This window comes from Suncus etruscus, chromosome 11 (assembly GCF_024139225.1).
Source record: "Suncus etruscus isolate mSunEtr1 chromosome 11, mSunEtr1.pri.cur, whole genome shotgun sequence".
NCBI lineage: Eukaryota > Metazoa > Chordata > Mammalia > Eulipotyphla > Soricidae > Suncus > Suncus etruscus.
In genome coordinates this window covers 15,666,229-15,690,860 of record NC_064858.1, presented here as the reverse complement: position 1 = coordinate 15,690,860, position 24,632 = coordinate 15,666,229, and the positions used below count along the sequence as shown (strand labels likewise).

At 34.6% G+C, this 24,632-nt stretch overlaps 1 protein-coding gene across 1 annotated transcript in view; it reads right to left on the bottom strand.

Moving 5' to 3' along the window:
* ANO6 (anoctamin 6) overlaps positions 1-24,632 on the bottom strand; it is a 194,223-nt gene that overhangs the window by 64,269 nt on the left and 105,322 nt on the right. Inside the window, 4 exon segments of the mRNA XM_049783882.1 lie at positions 198-398; positions 400-513; positions 3,170-3,235; positions 12,059-12,187. Of these exon segments, the coding sequence (XP_049639839.1) occupies positions 198-398; positions 400-513; positions 3,170-3,235; positions 12,059-12,187 (510 nt within the window).

Below are 24,632 nucleotides of genomic sequence, written 5' to 3'. Positions count from 1 at the left end.
GCATAACCACCACTATTTCCTTTTGGAACAGGAGTCTATAAGCATTTATTTTTGCTATTTTCCTTTTCCAACTGCTATTTCATTTTTACAACTTCTGAAATAAAGTGACACCAATCATCCAAACCAGTACGGATTTCAACAGGACTGTTTCTAATCCTCCCCACAAATAGCAATGAAATTTGGTTTAGAAGACTTACAATGCGGCTTCTGGTGGCTGGGGTGAAAAAGGTATCTTTATCATGGATATAAAACTTCATATCCGGGTTCTTCTCAAATGGGGCAGTAAAAAACTCTTGCTCTGGCTTAATCAGACTTTCATCCACTTGGAGAACTTTGGTAAACCAATTAAAATTTCCAAAGGCTGAGGTCTTGGTTTTCAGATCATTGGGCTTCAGGGGGCAATTTGATGTGCATTAACTCTGCATATGTACATAACACTTCAAATGGGGCATGGACTTTTACAAATACAAGCCTGTCGTCATAAAACCTAGATTGGAAGAAAGAAAACACAAGCTGTAAAAACCAAACAAGCTGCTTTCACAAGTTTAGAACACATCTATTTCTCTCATTTTGTTGGTAGTTGGAACCATGTGAATGAATATACAGAACCACTTTGGAAAGTGAAGATAGAAAAAATTAAGAGTTGCAGACCACCACTGTAAATTTTAACTTTTAAAGGTAATTTCTTGGTTCAATGAACTGAATGCAATTGAAAATATTTTTTTCATGGTTCTTCCCATAAAATAACTAGTATTTTCAAAACAAGAAAAGCAAACTTTAGGCACTGCAGAGGAAGCTCACGTGAAACTCACCTGTATGAAGACCTCAGTTCAACCCTTGGGCACCTTCCCACCATCCCCAGTGCAAGCAACACTGAATGTAGGCGTAGTAGGCCTGTGAGCTCTACCTAAGTAGAACCTTGATAGCACCAAGTAATACTGGACCCAAGTAGCTCTGCACTGCTGACCCTGGACTGAACTAAGGAGTTTAACTTCACTAGGGAGTCGCCCTGAGTTCCTTCAACTTCTCCTGGGTTGGCCCTTTCCTTATTAATATATTGATCCAAATAAATGACTAAAATAAAAAGATTTATAATTATTTATTACAATGTAATTATGATAATAATGATCAAAAATTCTTAAACCATTCCCAAGAATGGGAGGGAACCTGAGACACTGGTGAGGGAAGCTGATGCTGATGGGGGGGACTGGTTTGTAGAACATAGTATATCTGAATCTCAACTATGATTGACTTTGTAAATAATGATAATTATAAATAATTTTTTTTAAAGTTAAAATTAAAAATTGTTTAAGTTTAATAATTTTTGAAGAGAACATAGTAAAATAAAATAGAAACTGTAGGAAGAAATTGTCTCAAAATACAATAACAAAATTGTTAAGCCAATAAGACTTTATTATATACCCATTTAATATCAAGTTGCATGGTCATTAAACATGATGTAAAAGAATTATATTTATTAATACAGAAGTGCATTTAAAGGGAAAATATATATATGAGCATATATTGCATGTGTGCAGCCCAAAATTCTTTCTATCCTTGGCACTGCCAATCCTGCTTGGCATGGGCCTCTTTCATTATCAGCACTACTGGGCATGGTTTCACAAATATCTCTACACAACACACAAAAAAAAATTTTTTGTGCCATACCTGGGGTTGTGCTCAGGGCTTACACTTGGCTCTGTGCACAAGGGACCTTATGTAGTGTTGAGGAGTTGAATCAGGATCAGGTTACATACAAGGCCTTTGGTCTCTTTCTGGTCTCCAAAACAACAGATTAATAACTAAAGTATAACTCTTCCTTTGAATCAGAAAAATGTACTAATTTTTATATATTTTTATATAAAATTTTATACATTTTGTATAAATATTTCTAATTGAATTTGCACATGTTTTTGTATAAACATTTTGTAGGAAATGTATTCAAGCTTACAAGGTTATAGGATAATTTAAATACAGATAATTTTTTACTTCCCAATTCTTACTTTTCTAGTTTTTGTCATAAACTATTATATGAGCAAAACTGTAATAAAAATGTAAATTATATAAATCACAAAAAAAAATTGGATGTAATTATCTTAAGATGGTGGTGCAGATACTAACTGTATTGACAAGTCTATGTCAATTAACAAACCATCGATCTCTTTAGCCACCACCAATTAAGCCCTTTAATCTAATAAATATATTCAGCCCCCCCTTAGGAAACTGTAGAATACAAATAATTAAGGATGGTGCTGGATGGCAGTGGATGGCGATGGATTTCTTTCTGCCACCCCAGGCCACATGGCTCTGCAACCCCATCCTGCCGGCGGGTTCCAGGCCCAGGTGAAAGGCGAAATCACTCACTCACATGCAGGCATTAGAAACCATCAGCTTTATTCAATGCCCTATTCACCACATGGTTGTGGCCTAATCTCGATAACCTTTTAAAGCATTCAGCCATTCTAGGCTACCCTGCGTCTTTAACACCTTTCAGGCCATCTTCCCTTTGGCCTCCATCCTGGTCCAAGACCAAAAGAGGCAACGACCCAAAAGCCAGAGCGCCCAGCAGCGCAGAAAGGCCCAAATCCCCTTCGTTCAAGGCTTATCTAACTTTTCCAAGACCCCTCCCAGGAATGGGCCGGGTCTTGCAGGTAAGGTCACACCTAATATCCGGTTCCCAAGACCCCTCCCAGAAATGGGTGGGTCTTAGGTATCTACACCCAAATCCAGGGTCTCAGCTAGGTACACCAACAAGGAACAATAGCATGATTCCCACAAATCTCTCTCAGGGAGGACAATTCAGAGGGTGGGATCTTAAGTTAAAATGTAACACCAGTCAGGTTTCTCATGTAGTCTAATTCTAAATACTCAAAACAAAAACAAAAACAAAAACTCAACCTATTATTTGAATAATAAAATCTTTTAAGTTTCTTAAGAGGTGAGAATCATTTATGCATAATTTATTATTAAAATCTGTTCTGAAAAATTGATCTGCAGACCTTAACAAAAACAAATATAAAATCTATAAAGCAGGTTTTGAGTGACTCCCTTCCCAAACTAGAACTAAGGTGTGGCTAGAGTTACAAGTCTCAGATGCCATTCCTGCATTCCAAATGACATGCAGGCTCCTAAGTGAAATGTTCAGGGTTAGTCAGAGATGAACACTTACTGATCTTGTTGCTTCTAGCTCTAGACCATCACAAATGAGGTTTGATTCATAAGCTTGTCTTTTTTTCTGTCAAAGAAAGTGAGAAGGTTTTTTAGTTTTCATCAAAGTAGATCAAGGTTTTTAGAAAAACACATTTGAATCTGAAGAGGAAGCACATCTGTTCTATGTAGTACTGAAGCAACCAAACTGTTGCTTCAAGGTGGCGGGAGTATTCTGAAATATTCTGCAGACAGAATACTGAAACATCACTTCACTCTGAAAGACACTTGCTTATTCCTAAGTCTTAAGGCATCTGAAGTGCATACAAGTCCTTAGCTTTGGCTTATTTCCCAGGAGTTTTATTTTTTTGGTTAATAATAGATCTTTCCCACAGATAAAAATTTGAGTTCTCTATTTTGAGTTTTAACATAGATAAAATTTTCTTGAGATATTCAAATTGTATAACTTTGGATGATTATGTATTATCTCTACACACTTTGACCAAATTCAATAAAACAGTACAATTTTGGCAAACCCCACCTCAAATATTTTCACTGCATAAATAAACATTTTTGAAGCTGTAAATATCTAAATATATAAAACCAAGGACATAATTTAGGAAGAATTAAAAACAGGGACTTTGGCTTATAAAGAATTTATGATGATTTGGACATATTGTTTTGTTAAATGAAAAAGGTTGGAGATAGAGACTAAACATGAACTAAGCACTGAAAGTATCATAAGTCAATGATAAATAAAAAATTCAATTAAAATATTTTTAGGGGCAGAAACGGTAGTGCTAGAGGTAAGGCCTTGCAAGCACTAGCCTAGGATGGACCGTGGTTCCATCCACTGGCGTCCCATATGGCCCCCCCAAGCCAGGAATGATTTTTGAGTGCATAGCCAGGAGTAACCCTTGAGCGTCAATGGGCGTGGCCCCAAAACAAAAACAAGCATTTTTCAACTTCCATGGTTAGCAGGAGAATTACTGTGCCTGGGTAGTAGGTCTGGATTATCCTTTGCCAGTGCTTTTCTTTTCTGCTACAAAGAGGAGAAGATGGGGCTCTAGAATACACAAAGCACTTAGCAAACGGGTGTATAAGGAAGTCCAAGTATCAAGAGGTGAAAATATATATTTGTCATTTGATGAATTCATGTTAAATTGTAATTCCTAATATTTCACAAAAGTACCCTAAATAAAATATTGCTTTAGTTTTGTTTTAAAAATGATTCTATAGTACTTAAAACATGCCAGGCAGAGTTCTAAGAGCTTTATAGTTATAACACATTTAATTGCTTGTCACAAATATGCATTTACAGTAATAACAGAGAAAAAATAGCAAATGGTATAACTGTTGAAAAGTGAAAAAGAAATGACAAAAATGCTGAAGCTAGATGAGAATAAGAAAGCCTGAGATACAACGCTCTTGCTCTGCCCCCAGTAGGTGTCTGGCCACTTTACCTAACTTGTCGTCCTATTAGCCCTACCATTTTGTCAGGAGTGCTAAATTTCTTAACTTCTCTGCTCCTGCCTAGTCTACCATATATTCATATAACAATACCATAACTATCACAATTTGTGAAGCTGAATCAGATGCACTAAGAAGTCTTTCTTCATTTTATATCCTTATCTTGACATTTTAATTCTTGCATTATAGTCCAAACCTTGTTAATTGCTTCTTTCTTTCTAATTAAATAAAAACATTCTTTCCCCTGATAAAAAGTTCAGCACACTGCTTAGCACACACACGAAAGCCAATGTATTTGCTCAAAGATAATATTTAAAAAGCTCTTACTAATTCATTCTACAAACATTTCTAGTGAGCATCCAGCAAATTGCTGAAAAGCCAACTTTCTCAAAATGCTACAAGATCAATATATAAAAATGTGCTGCGTTTTATTTGCAAACAATAAAATAGAAAATAAATTTCAAAAATGAAATTGCAAAAGCAAGTGGTCAACAAAGAATGTGAAAAACTTATACATTGAAAACAAAGACACTTTTAAAAAGAAATAAGGAAATGAATATTTTATGCTCATGAGTTGAAAGTATTAACTGTCAAAATATAAAGATTCAATACAATCCCTATCAAAATTTCAATGGCATTACTTAAAGACTTAGAACAACCACTGCTAAATTTTGTATGAAATTATCAACTCCTTGAAGACAAATAGGGATAGTCCAGAAAGCCTGGAATGAACCAGTCCCCATGAGGTGCAGTTCTCTCATCTAAGATCAAACCTATGTTTATCAGACATAAATTACTAACTTTTGCTAGTATCAGTAGCATCAACCTGACTACAATTATCTGCCTATGGCAAGTGAAACAAAGGTGCTCTACAAATAAACCTCTAAACTGAGAAATTCCCTCCTCCACTCCAAGGAAGTCTCAGATTTCAGTCAACTCAAAAGACACACCAGCATGTGCAGAATTTGATTACCATGGTCAAGGGGTTAGATGAAAAGTAAAAAATGTATACCCGGCTTCATAATATTTAAAATACTACAAAATCAGTAGCTTCATCTAAAAATCTGGGACAATAAAAGCTTCATCCTAGGATTGTCTTAAATATTAAATTTAAGGATTAGAGGGATAGTGCAGCAGTAGCGCATTTGCCTTGCACAAGGTTGACCAAGGGGTTCGATTCCCGGCGTCCCATATAGTTCCCCAAGCCAGGAGAGATTTCTGAGTACATATCCAGGAGTAACCCCTGAGCGTCGCCAGGTGTGACCCAAAAAACAAAAACAAAAACAAATTTAAATGTAATCCTGAAAATACTACTCAGCATGATGCTTTATATAAAAATCCTATAGACATATTAGTAATCATGACTCTTCCTTCAAAACATGTTCAATTTTTCTGATTTTCTCTTTCTACTCTAGGCTTTAACGATTCATCTTCATTCCTTTTTTAGATTTTTAATATCTTTAAACACCTTGATTACAAATATGATTGTAGTTGGGTTTCAGTCATATAAAGATCATTCCATTCTTAATATCAAACATCTAAATAAAAGTAGGTAATCCTAATCCTCCTACATCCATGAAGTCCAGAGTTGGTTATAAGTCCTCTATTTGCCAGAAACTATATAAAAACTTAAAATAAAAGTAAATTAAAGCACAAACAGAATTAAGGATCGTGCATTTTGGTTTACATATGTTAATGTATTACTATGATATTTAATATGACTTTTTTATTTCTACTTGGCATGACAATTCAGAAAGAACTAGAATAGGAAAATCAATCAAACAAGTTTTCTTAGTTTGTTGGAAACTAAAATAAATTAGCTTATTTTTCAAGAATGCAAATAGGAAGCAGTGGGGCCAAAGTGATAGTACAGTAGTGGGTCACTTGCTTTGAATGTGGTTGACCCAGGTTCAATATCAGCCATCCCATATGATCCCTGTAATTTCTGAGTGCAGAACCAGGAATAACCCCTGAGAACCACAAGGTATGGCTCAAAAAGAAAACAAACAAACAAACAAACAGCAAAGCAAAGAAAATAAAGTCTGCTTAATATCAGATCATGATCTTTAGTTCTTTAAACTTAGGTGTAGAGTTTACATCTGACGAGTGCATTTTTACATTAAAAAAACTTGGTGGTGCTGTTTTCTATGTTGAAAAAACAAAGCAAAATAAAAGCCTCAATATTTCATATTGCCTGATAACATCATCACTCAATAAACATTTGCTGACTCAATAAACATTTGCTGAGTACAAAAATCTCTGAGACCACATAAGTCCATACTAAAAGTTATCTATGTACCTTGTTGGTAAGACTATGGTTTGTATTTGACAACACAAAAATGATTAGAATTCCTGGGGTTCTGAAAAACCTAGTAATATTTTAAACTGTACTATATTTTTTTCTATTTCAAGGGGACCAACATCCCTGTAACCAGGATCTAGTTTTCCCTTATTTTCCTTTTAACCTACTTTAGTAACTATAATCAGTGAGGACTTCTGACCACCACAAAGTAGGCATGTGTTATTATTACTATTCTATTACTCTGGTAGAGAATGGTACCAGAGAGAAAACAGACAACTAGATTTTACTTTTTAGGAATTTCACTAACCTGTTACTTGTATTTTTAGATCTGGGGCCACAGGAACATACCATTTTGGAAATAAGAATGAAGATTTGGACTTACTGCTCTGGTGCTGAGAATACAAGTCTAAAATCAAACATGCATATACCAGCAACACATTTCATAGCTGTAGACTGCTGATTCTAATTCAACTTATTTTAATATGCAATCATAATATAAGCAAGTAGGATGTAACAGAAAGAGATAAAAATATAAGCACCTTCTGCCCTAGTCTAAAATATAAAAATATTGAAGCTAGACCTAATCACTCTTAAAATAAAAGACAGAACACATGTCAAAAATTATCTGGGAAGGTAAGACTACCTAAAGCTGGTTGCTATGCTATTCCGCTGATCCTGATATGAGCCTCAGATTTCTAATCTATGTCTCTCTGTGGCAGATATGTTGTTTCTTATGGGACCGTAGCAAACAGTGCTCAGGATTTACTCCTGACTCTGAGCTCAGGGATCATTGGGGAACTATTGGAGGTAATAGGGATCAAACTCTGGTCACCATTAAGAGAATCCTAATGGTTATTCAGGTATTGGGAGATCAGGCAATTGGTCCATGTTAATGATAGAAATTCTATCCATCGTACCAACAATGTTTGGAATAGCGTTTCATGATGAATAGTGGCAGAAAATCTGCTTAGGGTTCTCCAAGGAAGGTTTCTTGTTTCTTTCAAAAAGAAACAAGAAAATCAGAATAGTTTTCATTCATTTTGCCTTTGGCGGAATGCCTGGAAATATTTTAGTCATCTTGAAACACAATAAAACCTTTTTAAGAACACTCCGTATTTTGAAGATGGCAGGGAGAAAGGAAAGATAGAACACACTTGCATTTCAGCTGACCTCATTAAACCAATAAATTAGCTAAGCCAGAAATGGTGCTATCATTAAGCCACTTCAAAATGAGAAAATTATTTCCTCTTAGCATATAAGCCATTTTGAGTTTGATTTTCTGTTATTTAAAGAAACCTTCAAACTGATTCTGCAAGGACAGTATTGGCTAAATAAGCATTTATTAGTTTAATGACATAAATCACCACCATGCAAGATTAAATGTAAAATGTTCATGCTCTTAAAGGAGTATATGAGGCTTTTGCAATATTTTCTTTAATATAAAGGGACAAAGTCATATGCTACTTGAAATTTGGCTAGAAAATATTTTCTCTTTGCTCATGGGAAAAGGAAACTTTCTATTCTTTCATGTTTTATTACTTTTATAAAGAAATTCTTTAATTGAATCGCCATGAGATATAGTTACAAAGTGGTTCATGGGCCCGGAGAGATAGCACAGCGGCGTTTGCCTTGCAAGCAGCCGATCCAGGACCAAAGGTGGTTGGTTCGAATCCCGGTGTCCCATATGGTCCCCCGTGCCTGCCAGGAGCTGTTTCTGAGCAGACAGCCAGGAGTAACCCCTGAGCGCCGCCGGGTGTGGCCCAAAAACCCCCCCAAAACAAAACAAAACAAAACAAAAAAAAACCCAAAGTGGTTCATGATTGAGTTTCGGTCATACATTGTACAACACCCTTCACCTTTGAACATTTCCTGCCACCATTATCTCTCCCACCCTGACCCTTTCACCTGCTCTCCTCTTCTCTCTCTCTCTCTCCCTCCCTCTCTCTCTCTCTGTCTCTTTTTCTTTCTCTCTCCCTTAATCTTCCCTATTATCATGTTAGATAATGTGGTTTGCAGTATTATTACTGAAAGGGTATTATGCCTATCACTTTATCTCCTTTCAGCATCCAATTCTTGTTCTGAGAACAAATGAGCAGATAAAGAAACTACGGTGCATTAACATAATAGAATACTATGCAGCTGGTAGAAAAAAAAATGAAGTCATGACATTGGCTTATTCATGGATGGATATGAAAAGTATGATACTGAGCAAAATGAGTTAGAGAGGGAGGGAGAGACATAGATCGATTGCATTCATATGTGGGATATAAAAATATAGGATTGCCAAATTAATAATGATTAATTTTCTGACTTATGAGCTTTACCATAGGACCAGTATTTTTATAAAGAAAATGCAGATCTTATTAATAATGCAAACAATCAAGCATCCTTTCACTATAGCAGTGAAGCTCTTGTCTAAACCCACATTGTTTCCTTTAAACTTTAATGGACACTATTTGTTTAACTTACTTTATAAAATTCTTAATCTACTGATATAAGAATGCTTAATAAATTTTTTATGATAGTGACTATGCTAGTACCAATATATTTAAGAGTCCTCAGAAAAGTGGTAAGGTATTATAAGCTAGTTTACTCGTGATGAAATTAGACAATAACAGGAGATTTAAATGTCATGCTAAATAAAGACAAAGGAAATAATCAACTTTTGTGTTGAATTTATATGCACTTTCTCTATATATTTTGTTTAATTCTAACCATAATCCTAAGAGTAGTTATTGGTATTCCTATTTTTCTCAAAGATGCCATGATTATATGATAAATCAATGATTGATGTAACAGAAAAAAGTCAGCAATGAAATTATGATACACCATTTGTATATGGCCAAAATGTAAAAATGACATGAATCTTAAGATTATTAAAATGCTAAATGAATAAGAGAATCAGTTAAGCAGTAACTTTGGCTTTCTATCCTCCAATGATCAAGTTCCTTTTGATAATGTACTTTTTATAAAGAAAGAACTGACAGTCTGAAACCTTTCTATTTCCTAAGTTTTAACCAATAGAATATCAATACAATCAACTCTCTCTCATTCAGTTAGGTTCTTTTTGATAGACTGTACTCCTATGATGAAAGAGCTGACAACTAGAAATGTTTTCCATCTCCTAAGTTCTAATCAACAGAATAGTCTCTTTGGTCTCTCTCAAACTTCTGCTGCTGAATATGGTAAAGCCTTTGTCACACTGGGTTTTTCACTGATTACAAGGCGCAAAGTCCTACCTTTAGCCCCAATCTATTATGAAATGCTAACGAAAAAGAATACCACATTTGCCTTTACAGTAAGCAAAATTGTTAGTGTACAATGATTAAAACTTGGGCTACTCTATTACATTAATTAGCTTTATTCTAAATAATATAAATATAAATTACAATTTGATTATAACTTGAAAAAGACTGGGTTTAGTCTATAAAACCATAAAAGTATTAACCAACAAAGACAGGAGAAAGAGTGCAGGGTTTTAAAAATGCATACTTTGCATAGGTTTGACCCTAGTTTGATACCTAGCATCACACAAAACTTTTTAGAATTGCTAGGTATAACCATCTTAGAGATCCCTAACATCTTGAAGTGTGGTTTTACTGAAGTGACAGGATAGTCTTGACATAGCAGTGGCCAAGAAAAATCCTAACACTGAACTGGCCAGACTGGCTAAAAATTGCACAGAGAGCACGGCTTCCCAGCAAATATATGGATAAACTTTATAGAAAAACATCTCATAAAGTAAATAAAAATAAAAAGTAAAATAAAACAAAACTCACTGCTTCATTTTAAATAGGTTCCTAATTTGGTTTGATAAAATATACAGACACATTAAATATTGTTTTTTTTTTCACAATAGAGATGACAATTAGGAGGACCAGTCCATAGTAGGAAGCTTGCCACCAAGAGTGAAAGTGATAGTTGAAACAACCTAGAAATACCTTAGACAACAGCCAATCAACTTAAAGGTCAATACTTCCTGCTTCTTAATAACCTGGTTTGTAACTTGTGTGTGTGTGTGTGGGGGGGGGTACCTCCTGAGAGATGGCCCAGGCTACCCAGTTTGTAGTTTGTTGCTTGACAAATAAAGCTTTGTTTTGCTTTATTTCAATTGTGTGGGTCTTGCCCTAACAGTTTGAACCATGATTCTACCACTTATTTTTGTTCTTTGTTTGTTTGGAGGGCCACACCCAGCAAGTGGTTGTTCAGTGGTTAATTCTGGCTTCTTTTTATCAGTAATCATTCCTGGTGGTGCTCAGGGACAATATGGGATGAAGAAGATTGAACCTGGGCAGAGTATGTGCAAGGTAAGTGTCTTACCCATTGTATATCACTCTAGTCTCCCATCTATTACTTCTTATCACTTCTTATGATCCTAGCTATGACCTAAAAGGGTTATAATAAAGCAAACCTCTGGGGCCAGAGAGATGGCACAAGCAGTAAGGCCTTGTCCACGCTAGCCTAGACAGGACTGCGGTTCAATCCTCTGACCGAGGTTTGATCCCCCAGCATCCCTTGGACCAGGCGGAAGTGATTTCTGAGTGCATAGCCCGGAGTAATCCCTGAGCATCACCATCATCGGGTATGGCCCAAAAATCAAAAATCAAAAAAAAAAAAATAAAAATAAAATAAAAATAAAATAAAATAAAACAAAGCAAACCTCTAAGGTTGTTAGACGAGAATTTAATTAATTCGAGAGAATTAATTTTTATTTATTAAATGAGAAGATGCATGAAAAATACTTGCAGAACAAGCACACAGTGACTGCTACTTGTGATTCTGGTTATTGTCATTAAGTATTAACCATTACTTTCTTTTCCCACCTCACTGCACATAGCCAAGTGTGCTTTGTAATCCTCTTCTATAAGATACAACTGTAATTCTTTGGAAAAAAAGAATCCCTTGGCTATAAAACCAATTGAGATTAAAAGCCTGACCAAATTTCTGTTCCAAATTATAAAAAAACAAAATTATGTTAAAAATTCCTTGAGTAAACAGCAAGCAGAGAAAGTATTAAGATATGTTTATTCGGTATATGATATTTCCAACATTACTTTTATTATTTAAATATAAGTAGTACTTTTTTATTTTATAAAATTAGAAGAAATAATGAGAAAGGGAAATAACATAAAAACTTACTCTTTGTTTTTCATTGTAACCCTTTTTGTTGACTTCTTTTCTACTTTCATCTTCATACACAAGAACAAAGTCAATTCTTCGCTGGCCGTCATTAAAAAAGAGGGAATCAGGTTTTCCATCAAATTCTTCCTGTGAGGGACGAAAAAGCAATATTTAGTATAATTTTTAATTGACAATTAATAAATGTTTTTTTCCCATGTTTAAATATATCTATTTTTAATTACACGGGTAAGAGATCAAGGTCACCATGATCTTTTCAAGCAGTCTGTTATTGCTGAAGGAAAATTCTTGAATTAGGTTATCAAGCATTGCTCTACAAACATATTGGAAAATGCCAAGATTATGCATGTAACCATCCCAGAATTATTCTTGCCTAAAGCAGATAGAGGAGTCAAAGAGAGTAATCAAAGAATACTCACTTAACAGAAGAAAAACTCTGGATCGTATCACTTTATATAAGATAGGATTTTATGTTTTAAAGATGCCACAAACTAAAATGGCATTAGTATTAATCCCCACACCAAAATCATAACTCCAATCATAGCAGAAATAAAAACCATACATCAACAATAAAAAAATGAGTGATGCTTTAGCTTATAGCTTAGAAACATGGCTTAAAACAAAAAAATGACTATCGAATACTGACCTACTATGGCTTAAAAGTCTATAAGCATATGGGCCTGAATCAATTTTTTTTAAGTTGTTTGAAGATGTTTGAAGAAAAGACTTGAGCTTGTATCCTCACACAGCTTACAAGAAGGTGTGCTTACGTTAAATTTTGCTGCTGCTTAAGAACCAGACAGATTCTGAGCAAATTAATATTTTAAATCTTCAACTTTTAAGAAAAATTAAAAACCCAGGAAAGAGCTTGCTCTGCAGTTATTTGATGGAACCACATAATCATTAACAGTGACTTTGCGTTTCATGTCATTAACACTAAAAGTTACTTAATTTGACCACTTCCTCCTAGCCTTCACCTGCTTGAAATGAAGTATTTCTTGCTGAATGTATAAAATCTTTCCTCTTTGCCGGGAGTGATATCTGAGTGGAGAGCCAGAAGTAACCCCCTGAGCACTGCTGGTATGGCCCAAAAACCAAAACAAAACCAAAACAAAACAAAACAAAAAAAAACTTTTCCTCTTTCTTACTGTAGAGAAAATACAGACTGTTTTTTTTTTTTCTTACTTGTAATCAAAGCTACTTTCACTTAGCAGGTAAATTGCATGTACTTGAAGAAGCATGCTGTTCATGTAATATGTTACACATTTTTATCACAGTTGCATTTAACCAGGGATTCTAACCACAAACAGCACAATTTTATCTAGGAATCTTTTGTATGGGACATTGAGTCACCAGGAACACAGGCATATCCATGTCTTTTGCTGATGTCACAGCCAGTTTTTTAATCTGAAACGTCAGCTATTTAAAATCAATACATTTTCTGCAAGAATAGCAACAGATTTTTCATGCTGGTCCTTTTAAGATTATTCTATTTCTCATCCTTTCAAAGAAGATGCTATTATTGCTGACAATCAGGGCAGTTACCAAAGAAAATTTCTGTAGAGAGGGGAAAAAAATTATCAGAACAATAAAGAGGAAGTGAGCTAGAGTGGGATAAAGTCATGATATTGGTCATCATAGAACTCATCGGACAAGTGTTCAAAACAAGATTGTTCTCTGTCATCTAGCCTCTGTTGCTTTTAGTAGCATCAGGCTGGACTTCTCTGATAGTATGTTCTAAAGAATGGGGCCTAGAAACCACATCCAGGCACAGCTTCTGCACTTTTCCTTGCTCAGTCATTATCTGTTCTCACAGTTTGGCAGTCAGCTGCAGATAGTCTGGCTGGCTGCTTGTATGTCTCTCTTGAGATAGAAGGCCAGTGTCCTTTGTTTTCCTCTGGGGAGGAAAACCCCACTGACTTGGCAACAGCTGTCTGCATAAAATAACTAGGTCAAAGTCTGATAAGGTATCATTAGAACAAAATGCCAGGGAAAAATGTGCCAAGTTTCTACTGCTGTGAAATCCAGGTTCCCTATTTCTTGGCAGAATATATTCTAGGCAATTGAAAAACAAAATGAAAAAAACTAAATGGCATGTTGGAAAAAATATGTAATAAACAAGGGAACTGACCTAAGCTTAAAAGACTGATTTAAGATCAAAATTGCTTGTTAAAAATGAGATGTACATTTAAAATGACAAAAATTAATTTAAACAAATCGTCTTTAAAGTTTATAGAGTATAGAATATATTGTAAAATACTCTATAAAGTAAAATTTTGAACATTTTCAGGATAAATATGATATAATCTTTTAATGACTGATTGTTTAGAGAGAGATTACTGAAGACCTGATTTCTCTGACTTCCTGCAGAGTCTAGTTAGAATTTGTTCTTTAGTTTTTTTTCCATGTTAAATAGCACCAAGATGAGAAATACAAGCTCTACAATCTAAATTTTCCTATTCAATAGCTTAAATTTAAAAATCATGTAGAGAGGAGCCAGAGCAGTGGCACAAGCAGTAAGGTGTCTGCCTTGCTCACGCTAGCCTAGGACAGACAGTGGTTTGATCCCCTGGGGTCCCATATGGTCCCCCAAGTCAGGAGCGATTTCTGAGCACATAGCCAGAAGTAACCCCTGAGCATCACTGGGTGTGGCCCAAAACCCCCCCATAAAACAGAAAAAAAAAGAATCTGTAAAGAGAAGATTTAAACTTTATTAAATCAAATCATCTTAGGGATCTAAAATATGATTATGACTACACTACTAGGATATTTGACTAAGTAATTAATTGTATCTTGTTTTAGTTTTGGGATCGCTCCTAATTGTACTCAAACTTTACTCCTTGCTCTACACTCAGGGTGGTGCATTAATGACAATATAGGGGCAATATAGGTTGTATTGAACGTGGGTGAATCTTCACTTATTCTTAGATCCATTAGAAAACTTACTAATTGTCATCCCGAGGAAAATGTATTCAATTCCAAGAAACAAGTAAAATCTCTGGTTATTAATACATCTTTTTATTAAAAGATATAAAATTTTGATTACAGCTTGGAATTTATAATAATTATAAATAAATGATAATTTTATTATATATAAATTATAAATAATATAAAATCATACCTATTGTCTTCTCTTCTAAGAATATCAAATTACACTGACCTAGAATTTATTTACTCATTTTGGGCAACTTTGCCTAATGTGATACTGAAAGTTAAATCTGAAAACCTTATAACTATGTTCACTTGTCATTAGACAAAGAAAGAAAACCAACCCCCCAAAACACATCACCAACTACTGTAGACTAGTGATGTGCCAAGCTGTTGACTTTGCCACGTCACTGTTGAGATAAAGAAGATATATTCTTGGTTTGAGAAAAGCAAGAGACTTAAGAGCTAAGCTGAGGAGTGTAGGGGCAAATAAGAAGAAAGGTCAGGTGTGATTTATTCAGATGTTATCTAGGCCAACCATCCACTCAGCTGGCTTTTCTCTTTTTTATGTGTAGAGAATCTCTTAACAAAAGCATTGCAAAGGGCAGAATCTTCATAGACCAAATCAAGATAAAAACACCAAAATCAAGATAAAAAAAACTCAAGATAAAAATCAATACCAAAATAAAATACCAAAAAGTAAAAATATCAAAATCAAGATTAAAAAAAAAAGTACCGGGGTTGGAGAGATTTTATTATGGGTATGTAATTTTCCTTAAATGTGGCATACCTGTGTTAGATCTCTGGTATCCCATTTGGCCCACCCCCTGGTTCTGCCAGGAGTGATTTTTGTATGCAGTCAGGAGTAACCCCTAAGTGCTGCCAAGTGTAGCCCCAAAACAAAAAATAAAAATCTAAGTGACATATATACATACACACAAACACATACCAAAATTACTCATTCAGTGCTTTCAAGCTGAGTAAATATTTTTAAAAAAGTGTTTTGTTTGGTGTGTTTTGTGTGTATGGGGGGGCAGAGAGAGAGAGAGAGAGAGAGAGAGAGAGAGAGAGAGAGATATCAGCTAGAAAATATATGAGGATGCCAATCCTATCCCTTTGGTCAACTGAGATGTCTTTACTATAGGCCAAATGCAAAATAAAGAATTCCCTGTGGGCAGAACAAGAATGCCAAACATGAACATTTTTCAGAAATTTTTAGGAATATTTTTGATTAGCAATTTCCAAATTAAATAAGGCACTGAATTTCTTCTTGAGTAGGATGTTTCAAATGTATAAAGTATGGTGATTCCCTGACAGGGAGATTTGTTTTTATTTTACAAAGAAGGTAAAAGAATATGGGAATGTTTCCTGACAATAATCACTATGGCTTTCAGGTTGACTTTAGTTGAAAATTCACCTTACTAAACACTTTTTTGTACTTCTACATTGTCACTAGTAAGTCCATAAAATAAGTCATTCTTTAACATTTGTTCAACCTTATTCTTCTCAAATTGAAACCAGGATAGTCCCATTATTTTTACCATAGAGGTATCTTTCCCTTGAATTTAAAAGGCTGACATTAAATTTTAAATTAAAAAAAGATAGTCATTTTTTTATTCAAACTTTGTTTATGTGCAAGGGATATTTGAAACTGGCCTTTAAGGGTAGGCCTAAAAATTCCAAATAGCCTATCTATGTCCATATTTGGCTGTCATTTATTGTAAGACTAGACATAATTCTGGGCATATAGTAAATAGGCTCTACTTTTTAAATTTATTTCCCCATCCCCATTTCTACATTTTTTGTTTGTTTGTTTTTTGGAGTCACACTGGTTAATTTCAAGGGTTACTACTAACTTTGTGCTCAGAAATCACTCCTAGCTTGGAAGACCATATGAGGCACCTGGGGATCGAACTGCAGTTCGTTCTAGGTTAGCTCGTGCAAGGAAAATGCCCTACCACTTGCACTACCACTCCAGTCCCCCCAATCTCTACTTTTAAAATAAACACATGCAACAAGGTTTATTATATAGCTTTAGAACGACACCCAGCTATTAGCCCAAGACAAAAGGCATTCCCCCAACTTCCTCCTTCCTTAAAACACTTCTTTTGAGATGGAAAAGGTACATTTGTTTCACTCTCTACCTTTCCTCTCCTGGTGAATAGATATTGGTATAATAAAGAAAAGTGAGTTTTGGCTTGGTGCTTGGAGACACCATGAGGAAGAAACCAGGAGAAGCTACTCTTTTTTTTTTAGTATCTTTATTTAAACACCTTGATTACTAACATGATTGTGGTTGGGTTTCAGTCATGTAAAGAACACCCCCCTTCACAGTGCAACATTTCCATCACCAGTGTCTTAAAAGTCATTGACTTCTTGACTTTCCTGACTAGCATGGTATAGAATTTCTTTGCCACTACATTGCTTCTTCAGATCTGGCTACATGGGGTTTAGAAATATGGTGCCTGGGGTGATCTCACAATACATGAATTTTTATTTTACATATAGCAATAATAGTTTAATGATTACACTATTAAATTAAATCATATAACTAATTTAAATAGTGATTAATATGTGACTGGGGAATGCAGTCCTTTAGAGTATTTAAGATTAGTAAGAGAAAATAGTTAACTTCAAAAAGACAGTTAAAAATTTTTAATCACATCTAAGAAGTAGAACGAAAGTATAATATCTTTTTACAATAAACTCTGAATATACCTTATAAACAAGGCATGTTCTAGGGAAACAATTTAGAAACTACAGCCCTTTTTGATTAATATATAGATAAAATATTGAGTATATTGAATTTGTACAACACGCAATTATAAATTATATTATAAAGTGTCTTCTCTAATTTTGAGTTCAGGCATACTGAAAGCATATATTATGTGAAAAAATTTAATAGCATTATGTAAAACTATCCTTGAAAGAGGAGAGGTCAAATTTAATTCCTTTTATTTAGATGGGCTTTAAGAATATTTAACAGCAATAAAATGCACAGCAGGAGTCAGGGAAGATAGAACAAAGGGCTGAAGTGCATTCCCTCCAAGAAGAGGCCTTTACACTTTATCTCTGGCAATACCATGGCCCTCTGAATACTGCTGAGTATGACCCTGCTGGCCCCCAGGACTTCCAATATGGATCCTGGATCACCTGATCACTGTTAAGGAAAAAACTATATACACACCAAAGAAAATGCCAAAGATGGAGTAGAGAGATAGCACAATGAGTTGGGCTCTTATCTTGCATGCAGACAACTCAAGTTCAGTGTACTGCATATTATATGTTCCCTGAGTCCTGTCAGAATGATCCCTGAATGCAGTCAGAAGTAAGCCCTGAATATCGTGGAGCATGCCCAAAATAAGCCAGGAGAACTTGTCTTTCATAGAAACACTGCCACAAAGGGGGGTAAGTTCAAAGAGGGGATCACTGTGACAATAATAAAAGAAAGAGATCACTCAAGACAAGAACTGGGTTCTGAAAGGAGGTAAAGTGATGTGTGTGATGCATTTTAAGTAACAGTATTGTAAACCACAGATTCTATAAGGAAAAAAGAAAAGTATCATAGAGCAGGCTGGGGAGTGGGAGGAAAACTACAGGCATTTGTAGAGGAATATTAACACTGGAAAAGGGTTGGGTATTTGAAGATTGTATGACAAAGTCAATCATAAGCATATTTGTAACGCTGTACCTCACAGAGATTCAATACATTTTTAAATAGTAATAATAATAAGAGAATAGAGTTCAAAAGAAATAAATTTTAAATAACTTTTATGCCACTTATAAGAAAGAATCTTTAAGTGATCAGAAAAGAGAAGAAATTAAACTTAACAAGTTTAATAATTATGATAATAATGACACGGAGGTAAAAAGAATATTTTTTCTCCCCCACCTCCCTTATTTTTTTCAGAACATGTATTTTGATATTTGGCAAAACAGATTAGATCACAACTCTGTCATATTTTTATTTTTGGGTCACACCTGGAAGTGCTGGGAGCTTACCCCCCACTCTGTGCTTAGAGATAGCTACCAGTAGTACTCAGGGATCTATGCAGTTCTAGGGATGAAACTGAATCAGCTGCATGAAAGGCCCTATATCTTGGAAAAATTAATTCAGCTGCAAAATTGGTGGAAGTGATAGAATAAACATAGTTTGTTGTTTATATTAAGTAAAGTAATACATGTAAACCAACCAAATAAGCCTACACTGTTGCAAAAGTTCAAAATAAAGAGTTATGGTTGGGGGGCCAGAGCGGTGGCACAAGTGGCAAGGCATCTGCCTTGCTTGTGCTAGCCTAGGACTGACCATGGTTTGATCCCCTGGCAACCCATATGGTCCTCCATGCCAGGAATGATTTCTGAGCATATAGCCAGGAGTAACCCCTGAGCATCACAGGGTATGGCCCCAAAACCAAAAAAAAAAGAGTTATGGTTTACTAAATGCCAACAAGATATGATTGGATAAGAAAACTGTATATTCATGTGTGTCTAATGTATATAGTCAATAAAAACTATTTGCCATTAAAAACATGAATTATATAACATTTCAATATGTATATTTAATTTAATATATTTAATATATTGTGGCTATCAATAATTTTCAAAACTTACCCATACTATTAACTCTAATTTCACTTAATTGAATGACTTTTTGTATTAAGTGCTGGTTAATTAAAAAAATAATATCATGGAGCTGGAGCAATAGCATAGCAGTGCGGCATTTGCCTTGCACACGGTCAATCTAGGACAGATCTTGGTTTGATCTACCGATGTCCCATATGGTCTCCCAGCCAGGAGTGATTTCTGGGTACACAGCTAGGATTAACCCCTGATCATCACAGGGTGTGGCCCAAAATCAAATAATAATAATAATAATAATAATAATAATAATAATAAAATCATGACTTCTGTGACAAACTGGATGGAATATGAGGTGATTATAATAAGTGAAATATGAACATGGAATGTAAATGACAAAAGCAAGCAAATTGTTGAGAAGCAATTGTCAAGTAAACTAACTTCTAAAGTACATAAAAATTACAGTAGTTACCACAGAGAAAGGTGAGATGGTTGAAGAAAAGAGCACAGAAGTCTTTTTGGTAATGAGATGACCTTGGAATAGAACTTTGATTTAGAAATGATGAAAGTTACGCAGGTATGAAACAAAACCTCTGAAATGTCACAAAAATGTAAACCAACGAAAGTCAATGAAAAAACATGTGAACAGTTTTAATAAAATTATATGAAAACTAAGCAGTGCTGAATGCATTAACATACTTTATATTTTTTAGAATATCATCTATTTAAACCTTGATTTTTCCCTCTGCTATTAATCAGATGAGGAATTACTTTTTCACTATCACTTTGCTTATTTTATATATCAGAAGGAAGTTCTGATTTTTGAATTAGGCAAGAAGAATTTGTAGCTTTCTTTGAAATTAAAACCCAGTGATTTGGTTTTGAATATCAGAGTCACAGCAGAGACCTCATTTCATAACTAAGCAAAATACAGAAAGCTAATATATATCATTAAATTTTATTATCCCTATTTCTTGAGGCTCTGTAAAGATTCCTATGGAGTCTGAAAATATGACTCAATAATAGAGTACCTGTCTTGCATACCTGAGGTAAAGATTTTAATCCCTAGCATTACTTCACAGCATTGCTTAGTGATCCTGCACCACAATAAAATATCTGAATCCCAGTACACTAAGGGAAGGGAAAAATAATAAAGTTTAACATTAAATAAGAATAACAACTCATAAATAGAGAGCTAGGGTCACAGAAAACAGAAAAAAAAATATATATATAATAATTGGGCTCAAAGTAATTGTAGTTTTTGGCAGAAAACCTTCCAATATCGGGGAGGGGGAGTGTGCTCAGTAATAAGTTCTTATTATCAGACAAAAGGAAGCATACTTATTTGAGGGAAGAAGGAAACTCTCCTATGAGACCTTATATAGAAACACTTTTTGTGGGTTTTTTTTGTCTTTTTGTCTTTTTACCTAATGATGGTCTTGACAAGGAATGGGAGCTATGAAATGATATACTGATAACTTTTGACATTTTCATTTTTAGTTATTATTATCATATCAACTCTAGAAGCAATTAGCCTACATTTCACTATATTTTGTCCACTGCCATCACTCTATCTGTTCCTTACAAAATGGCAATTTACTCTTGACCTTTGGGGATCTGGTTGACCTGTTTGTCATTTTACTTTATACACTATGATAATGTAGATGCTCTTAAACCAATATATTTAAGTCACTGAAGGATTAAAAATCTGTAGTCACTTCCAGTGACCACAGCAGTCGCAAAATTTTCAGATGGGTATTTAAGATACCTCATACTGCAATAATAACTCTTATTTTATTACATACCACTAATCCTTTCTCTATTGCTAACCCTCTGGCCTAAAATTTTTTTCTCCTTGAATATTTCCCCTCTCAATACTACCTAAATAAATCTTTATTCTTTCTCATTCTTCTCTCATGAAACCTTTATATCATTTGGGGTTCATGTTTCTTGCTCCTTGGTTATGCTACTGTTTATACCAATGATTATAAGTTCTGTGGATCATTGGGGATTCTTGGGATTATGTAAGGGGAAATGTGAAATCACTAAAATGTTATTAATATTTCTCATCGCGCTAACATTTACTATGATAGTGCAAAAACAATGGTGGGTAAAACTGACCATAAGTACAAAACAGTAGGGAGAGTAACTAGTCTTAGTTCTCATATTTATCATCACACATCCAGTTTAAAAAAAGACATTTTGCTTAATAATGTTCTTATTGAAGCTATAATAGTTATTACATTAAAGCTTAGCCCTTGAGTGCATGGGATTTTTATCTGTAAAACACTTTTTTATACATATATGTTTATCGAGAAAAAACTGATATAATTTGAGTTGTATATTGAAATACATTTTTCACAGATAACACCTTTTTTGACATAGACAGATACAATATTTATAAATGTGGGTACTTGCATAATACTCTTCTGAAGATTTATAAGTGAAACTGCCATTACAAATAAAGCTATTGAAAAGTATTAGTGATGGTAAAATTTAAGATTTTCAGCTACTACAAAATTTAAGACAACTGCAGGTGTCACTGTGAACCTAAGAGCTTCCAGATATTCACTGGCACTTTTGACAGCACTGAGGAATATTAACAAATATAGTTATGTTCATAATGTGTAATGAAATAGGTCAACATTTGTGAGAGCTAGTTTTCTCACTATACTATATTTTATGACTGCCTGTTCAAGGTGATAGAAATTACTTGTGAGTAAAACCCATTCTTTTTTTTTTTTATGGTTTTTGGATTTTGGGCCACACCCGGTGACACTCAGGGGTTACTCCTGGCTATGCACTCAGAAATTGCCCCTGGCTAGGGTAGCATGTGTAAGGCAAATGCCCTACCGCTGGCGCCACCCCTCCAGCTCTGAACTATGACTTATTTTAATTTTATTTATTAAATTAAATTTATTTTAATTTTGAATGTTTGTGATTTTCTGGGAAAGCCTTAAAATACTCTTCTTTCTAATTATCTGTATAATCTTGAATCTGCTTCACATACTAAATTTTTGTGTATGTGGAGAAGAGGTCTCACAAATGGTTCTTGGGAATTTTTGACCAACATGGTCAGAGGTTCAATGTGACATTCAATGTTAATATGCTGCTCTGCTCTGCTCTGGTCCTGCACTGCTGGGGACCATGAGGTCAAACCTGGCAGTGCTTGGGGTCTCCAGGGTACACCTAGTAATACTGTACAGAAGGGTGGTGTGCTTTTTATGTAGTTCCTGGATTAGAATTCTTGGCACATATGACCCTCCCAAATCCCACTAGGAGGAGTACCTCAAGTTCACAGCATCTTATAGGCCTTAAGCACTATTGGCCATGGGCCAAATACAAGCAAACAAAACCCAAAATACCAAAGAACAAAAAGTAAAAAACACTGCAATTATTTAATCTAAGTCTTCTAAATTGGACTCCAAATTAACTTCTTTTCCCTCATTCCTTTAAATAAACTCTGCTTGATTAAACCTGGACACACTCACTCATTTCCTTCTTTATTTGTTCATGTAATGCTTTTAGGATCTCCTCTGATCATTAGGTTTATATGTAAGAATGGCTTAGGCATGACTAGGCTAAAATACTGTGAATCAAACTTTAATCCAAGACTTCATGGGAAAGCACTTTCTAGGTATGATTCATATCTGTAATTTAAGAATATTATTCTCAGAGAATGAGTGTGAACCATCTTCCAGTTGAACAGTCTTAAGTGAAAAAATGATTTTGAGAGAATTAGTCATGTCCTAGAATTTAGCTACCATATACAAATAGTGTCAGGCCAGCCTAATATTCCTGTAGGCGAATCCAATTAATTGGATTCCATAATCTCAAGCCAATTCCTAGAGATAATTCTCCTTAATAAATCTTTCTCTATGTATGTGTATATAAATATCATTTACATAGTTATATATACATATATCTGTAAAAATGCATATATTTTATTGATTCCGTATCTTTGGTAAATCCTTGATAAATATTGAGTACAGGCATCAGTACCAACTGAAATGCATTCTTAAAGGTTGAATATAAATCCAGTTGAGTATGAACATTGTAACACACATCTTTAAACATACAAGCTGGGACCAGAGAGATAGCACAGTGATAGGGATTTTGCCTTGCATGCAGCCGACCTGGGAGGGACCCAGTTAGATTTCTGGCATCCCATATGGTCCCCTAGCCTTCTGAGGCAATTTCTGAGTGCAGAGCCAGGAGTGACCCCTGAGTTCCATTGGGTGTGACCCAGAAACCAATCAATCAACTGGGATTGAAAACTATGATTCTAATCCAAACTCCTCTAGCACTTTTTAAATGCAAAGTAATAGGTTTATAACATTATACAGATTTCAGGTATCCTCTGTGTATTACACATATACATATCTAAATATAGGTACACCTATATATCAAAATATATATCAGTTTCTACATAGATAAACATGTAGATATGTCAATATCTTTATATACTGTATCATACTCATCCCTAAAACTTCGCACTTAATATTTAAGTGTCACTAAGCCTATCAAATATCTCAAACTACCTGAATCTTCATCAGGCATGATTAACATTTGTTATAATATGAATGTGCAAAAGATTGAGGCTTTGAGAGTGAACAAGAAGATATAACTGATCGGTATTCCTCAAAAAACATTAATAATTATTAAATGCTAAAATAAATAAAAATGTTATGGGCACAGCTGAAGAGATAATACAACAGGTAAAGCACTTGGCTTGTACACAGCCAATGCTGTTTTGGTTTCTGGTCACCAGGAAAGGAGTGACCCCTAAACACAGAGTCAACAGTAAGCCCTGAGTACAGCTGGATGGCACCCATAAAGGACAAAAAATTACTGCAAATTTAGTAAAGCTGATGGAGGTTTATTCAAAAGAGTGCAAAATTTTAAAAGTTCTTATTTCTAGGTAAATTAAAATTTATTAAAAAATTAAATATTCTTGTATATGTATTCATTGGTACTTGATATTGTTAATATATAAAAAGTTGGCAGGGTATGATGGATCCTTAATCCACTGACAATTTGCTAGGTACCTAAAGTCTACTGTCTTATG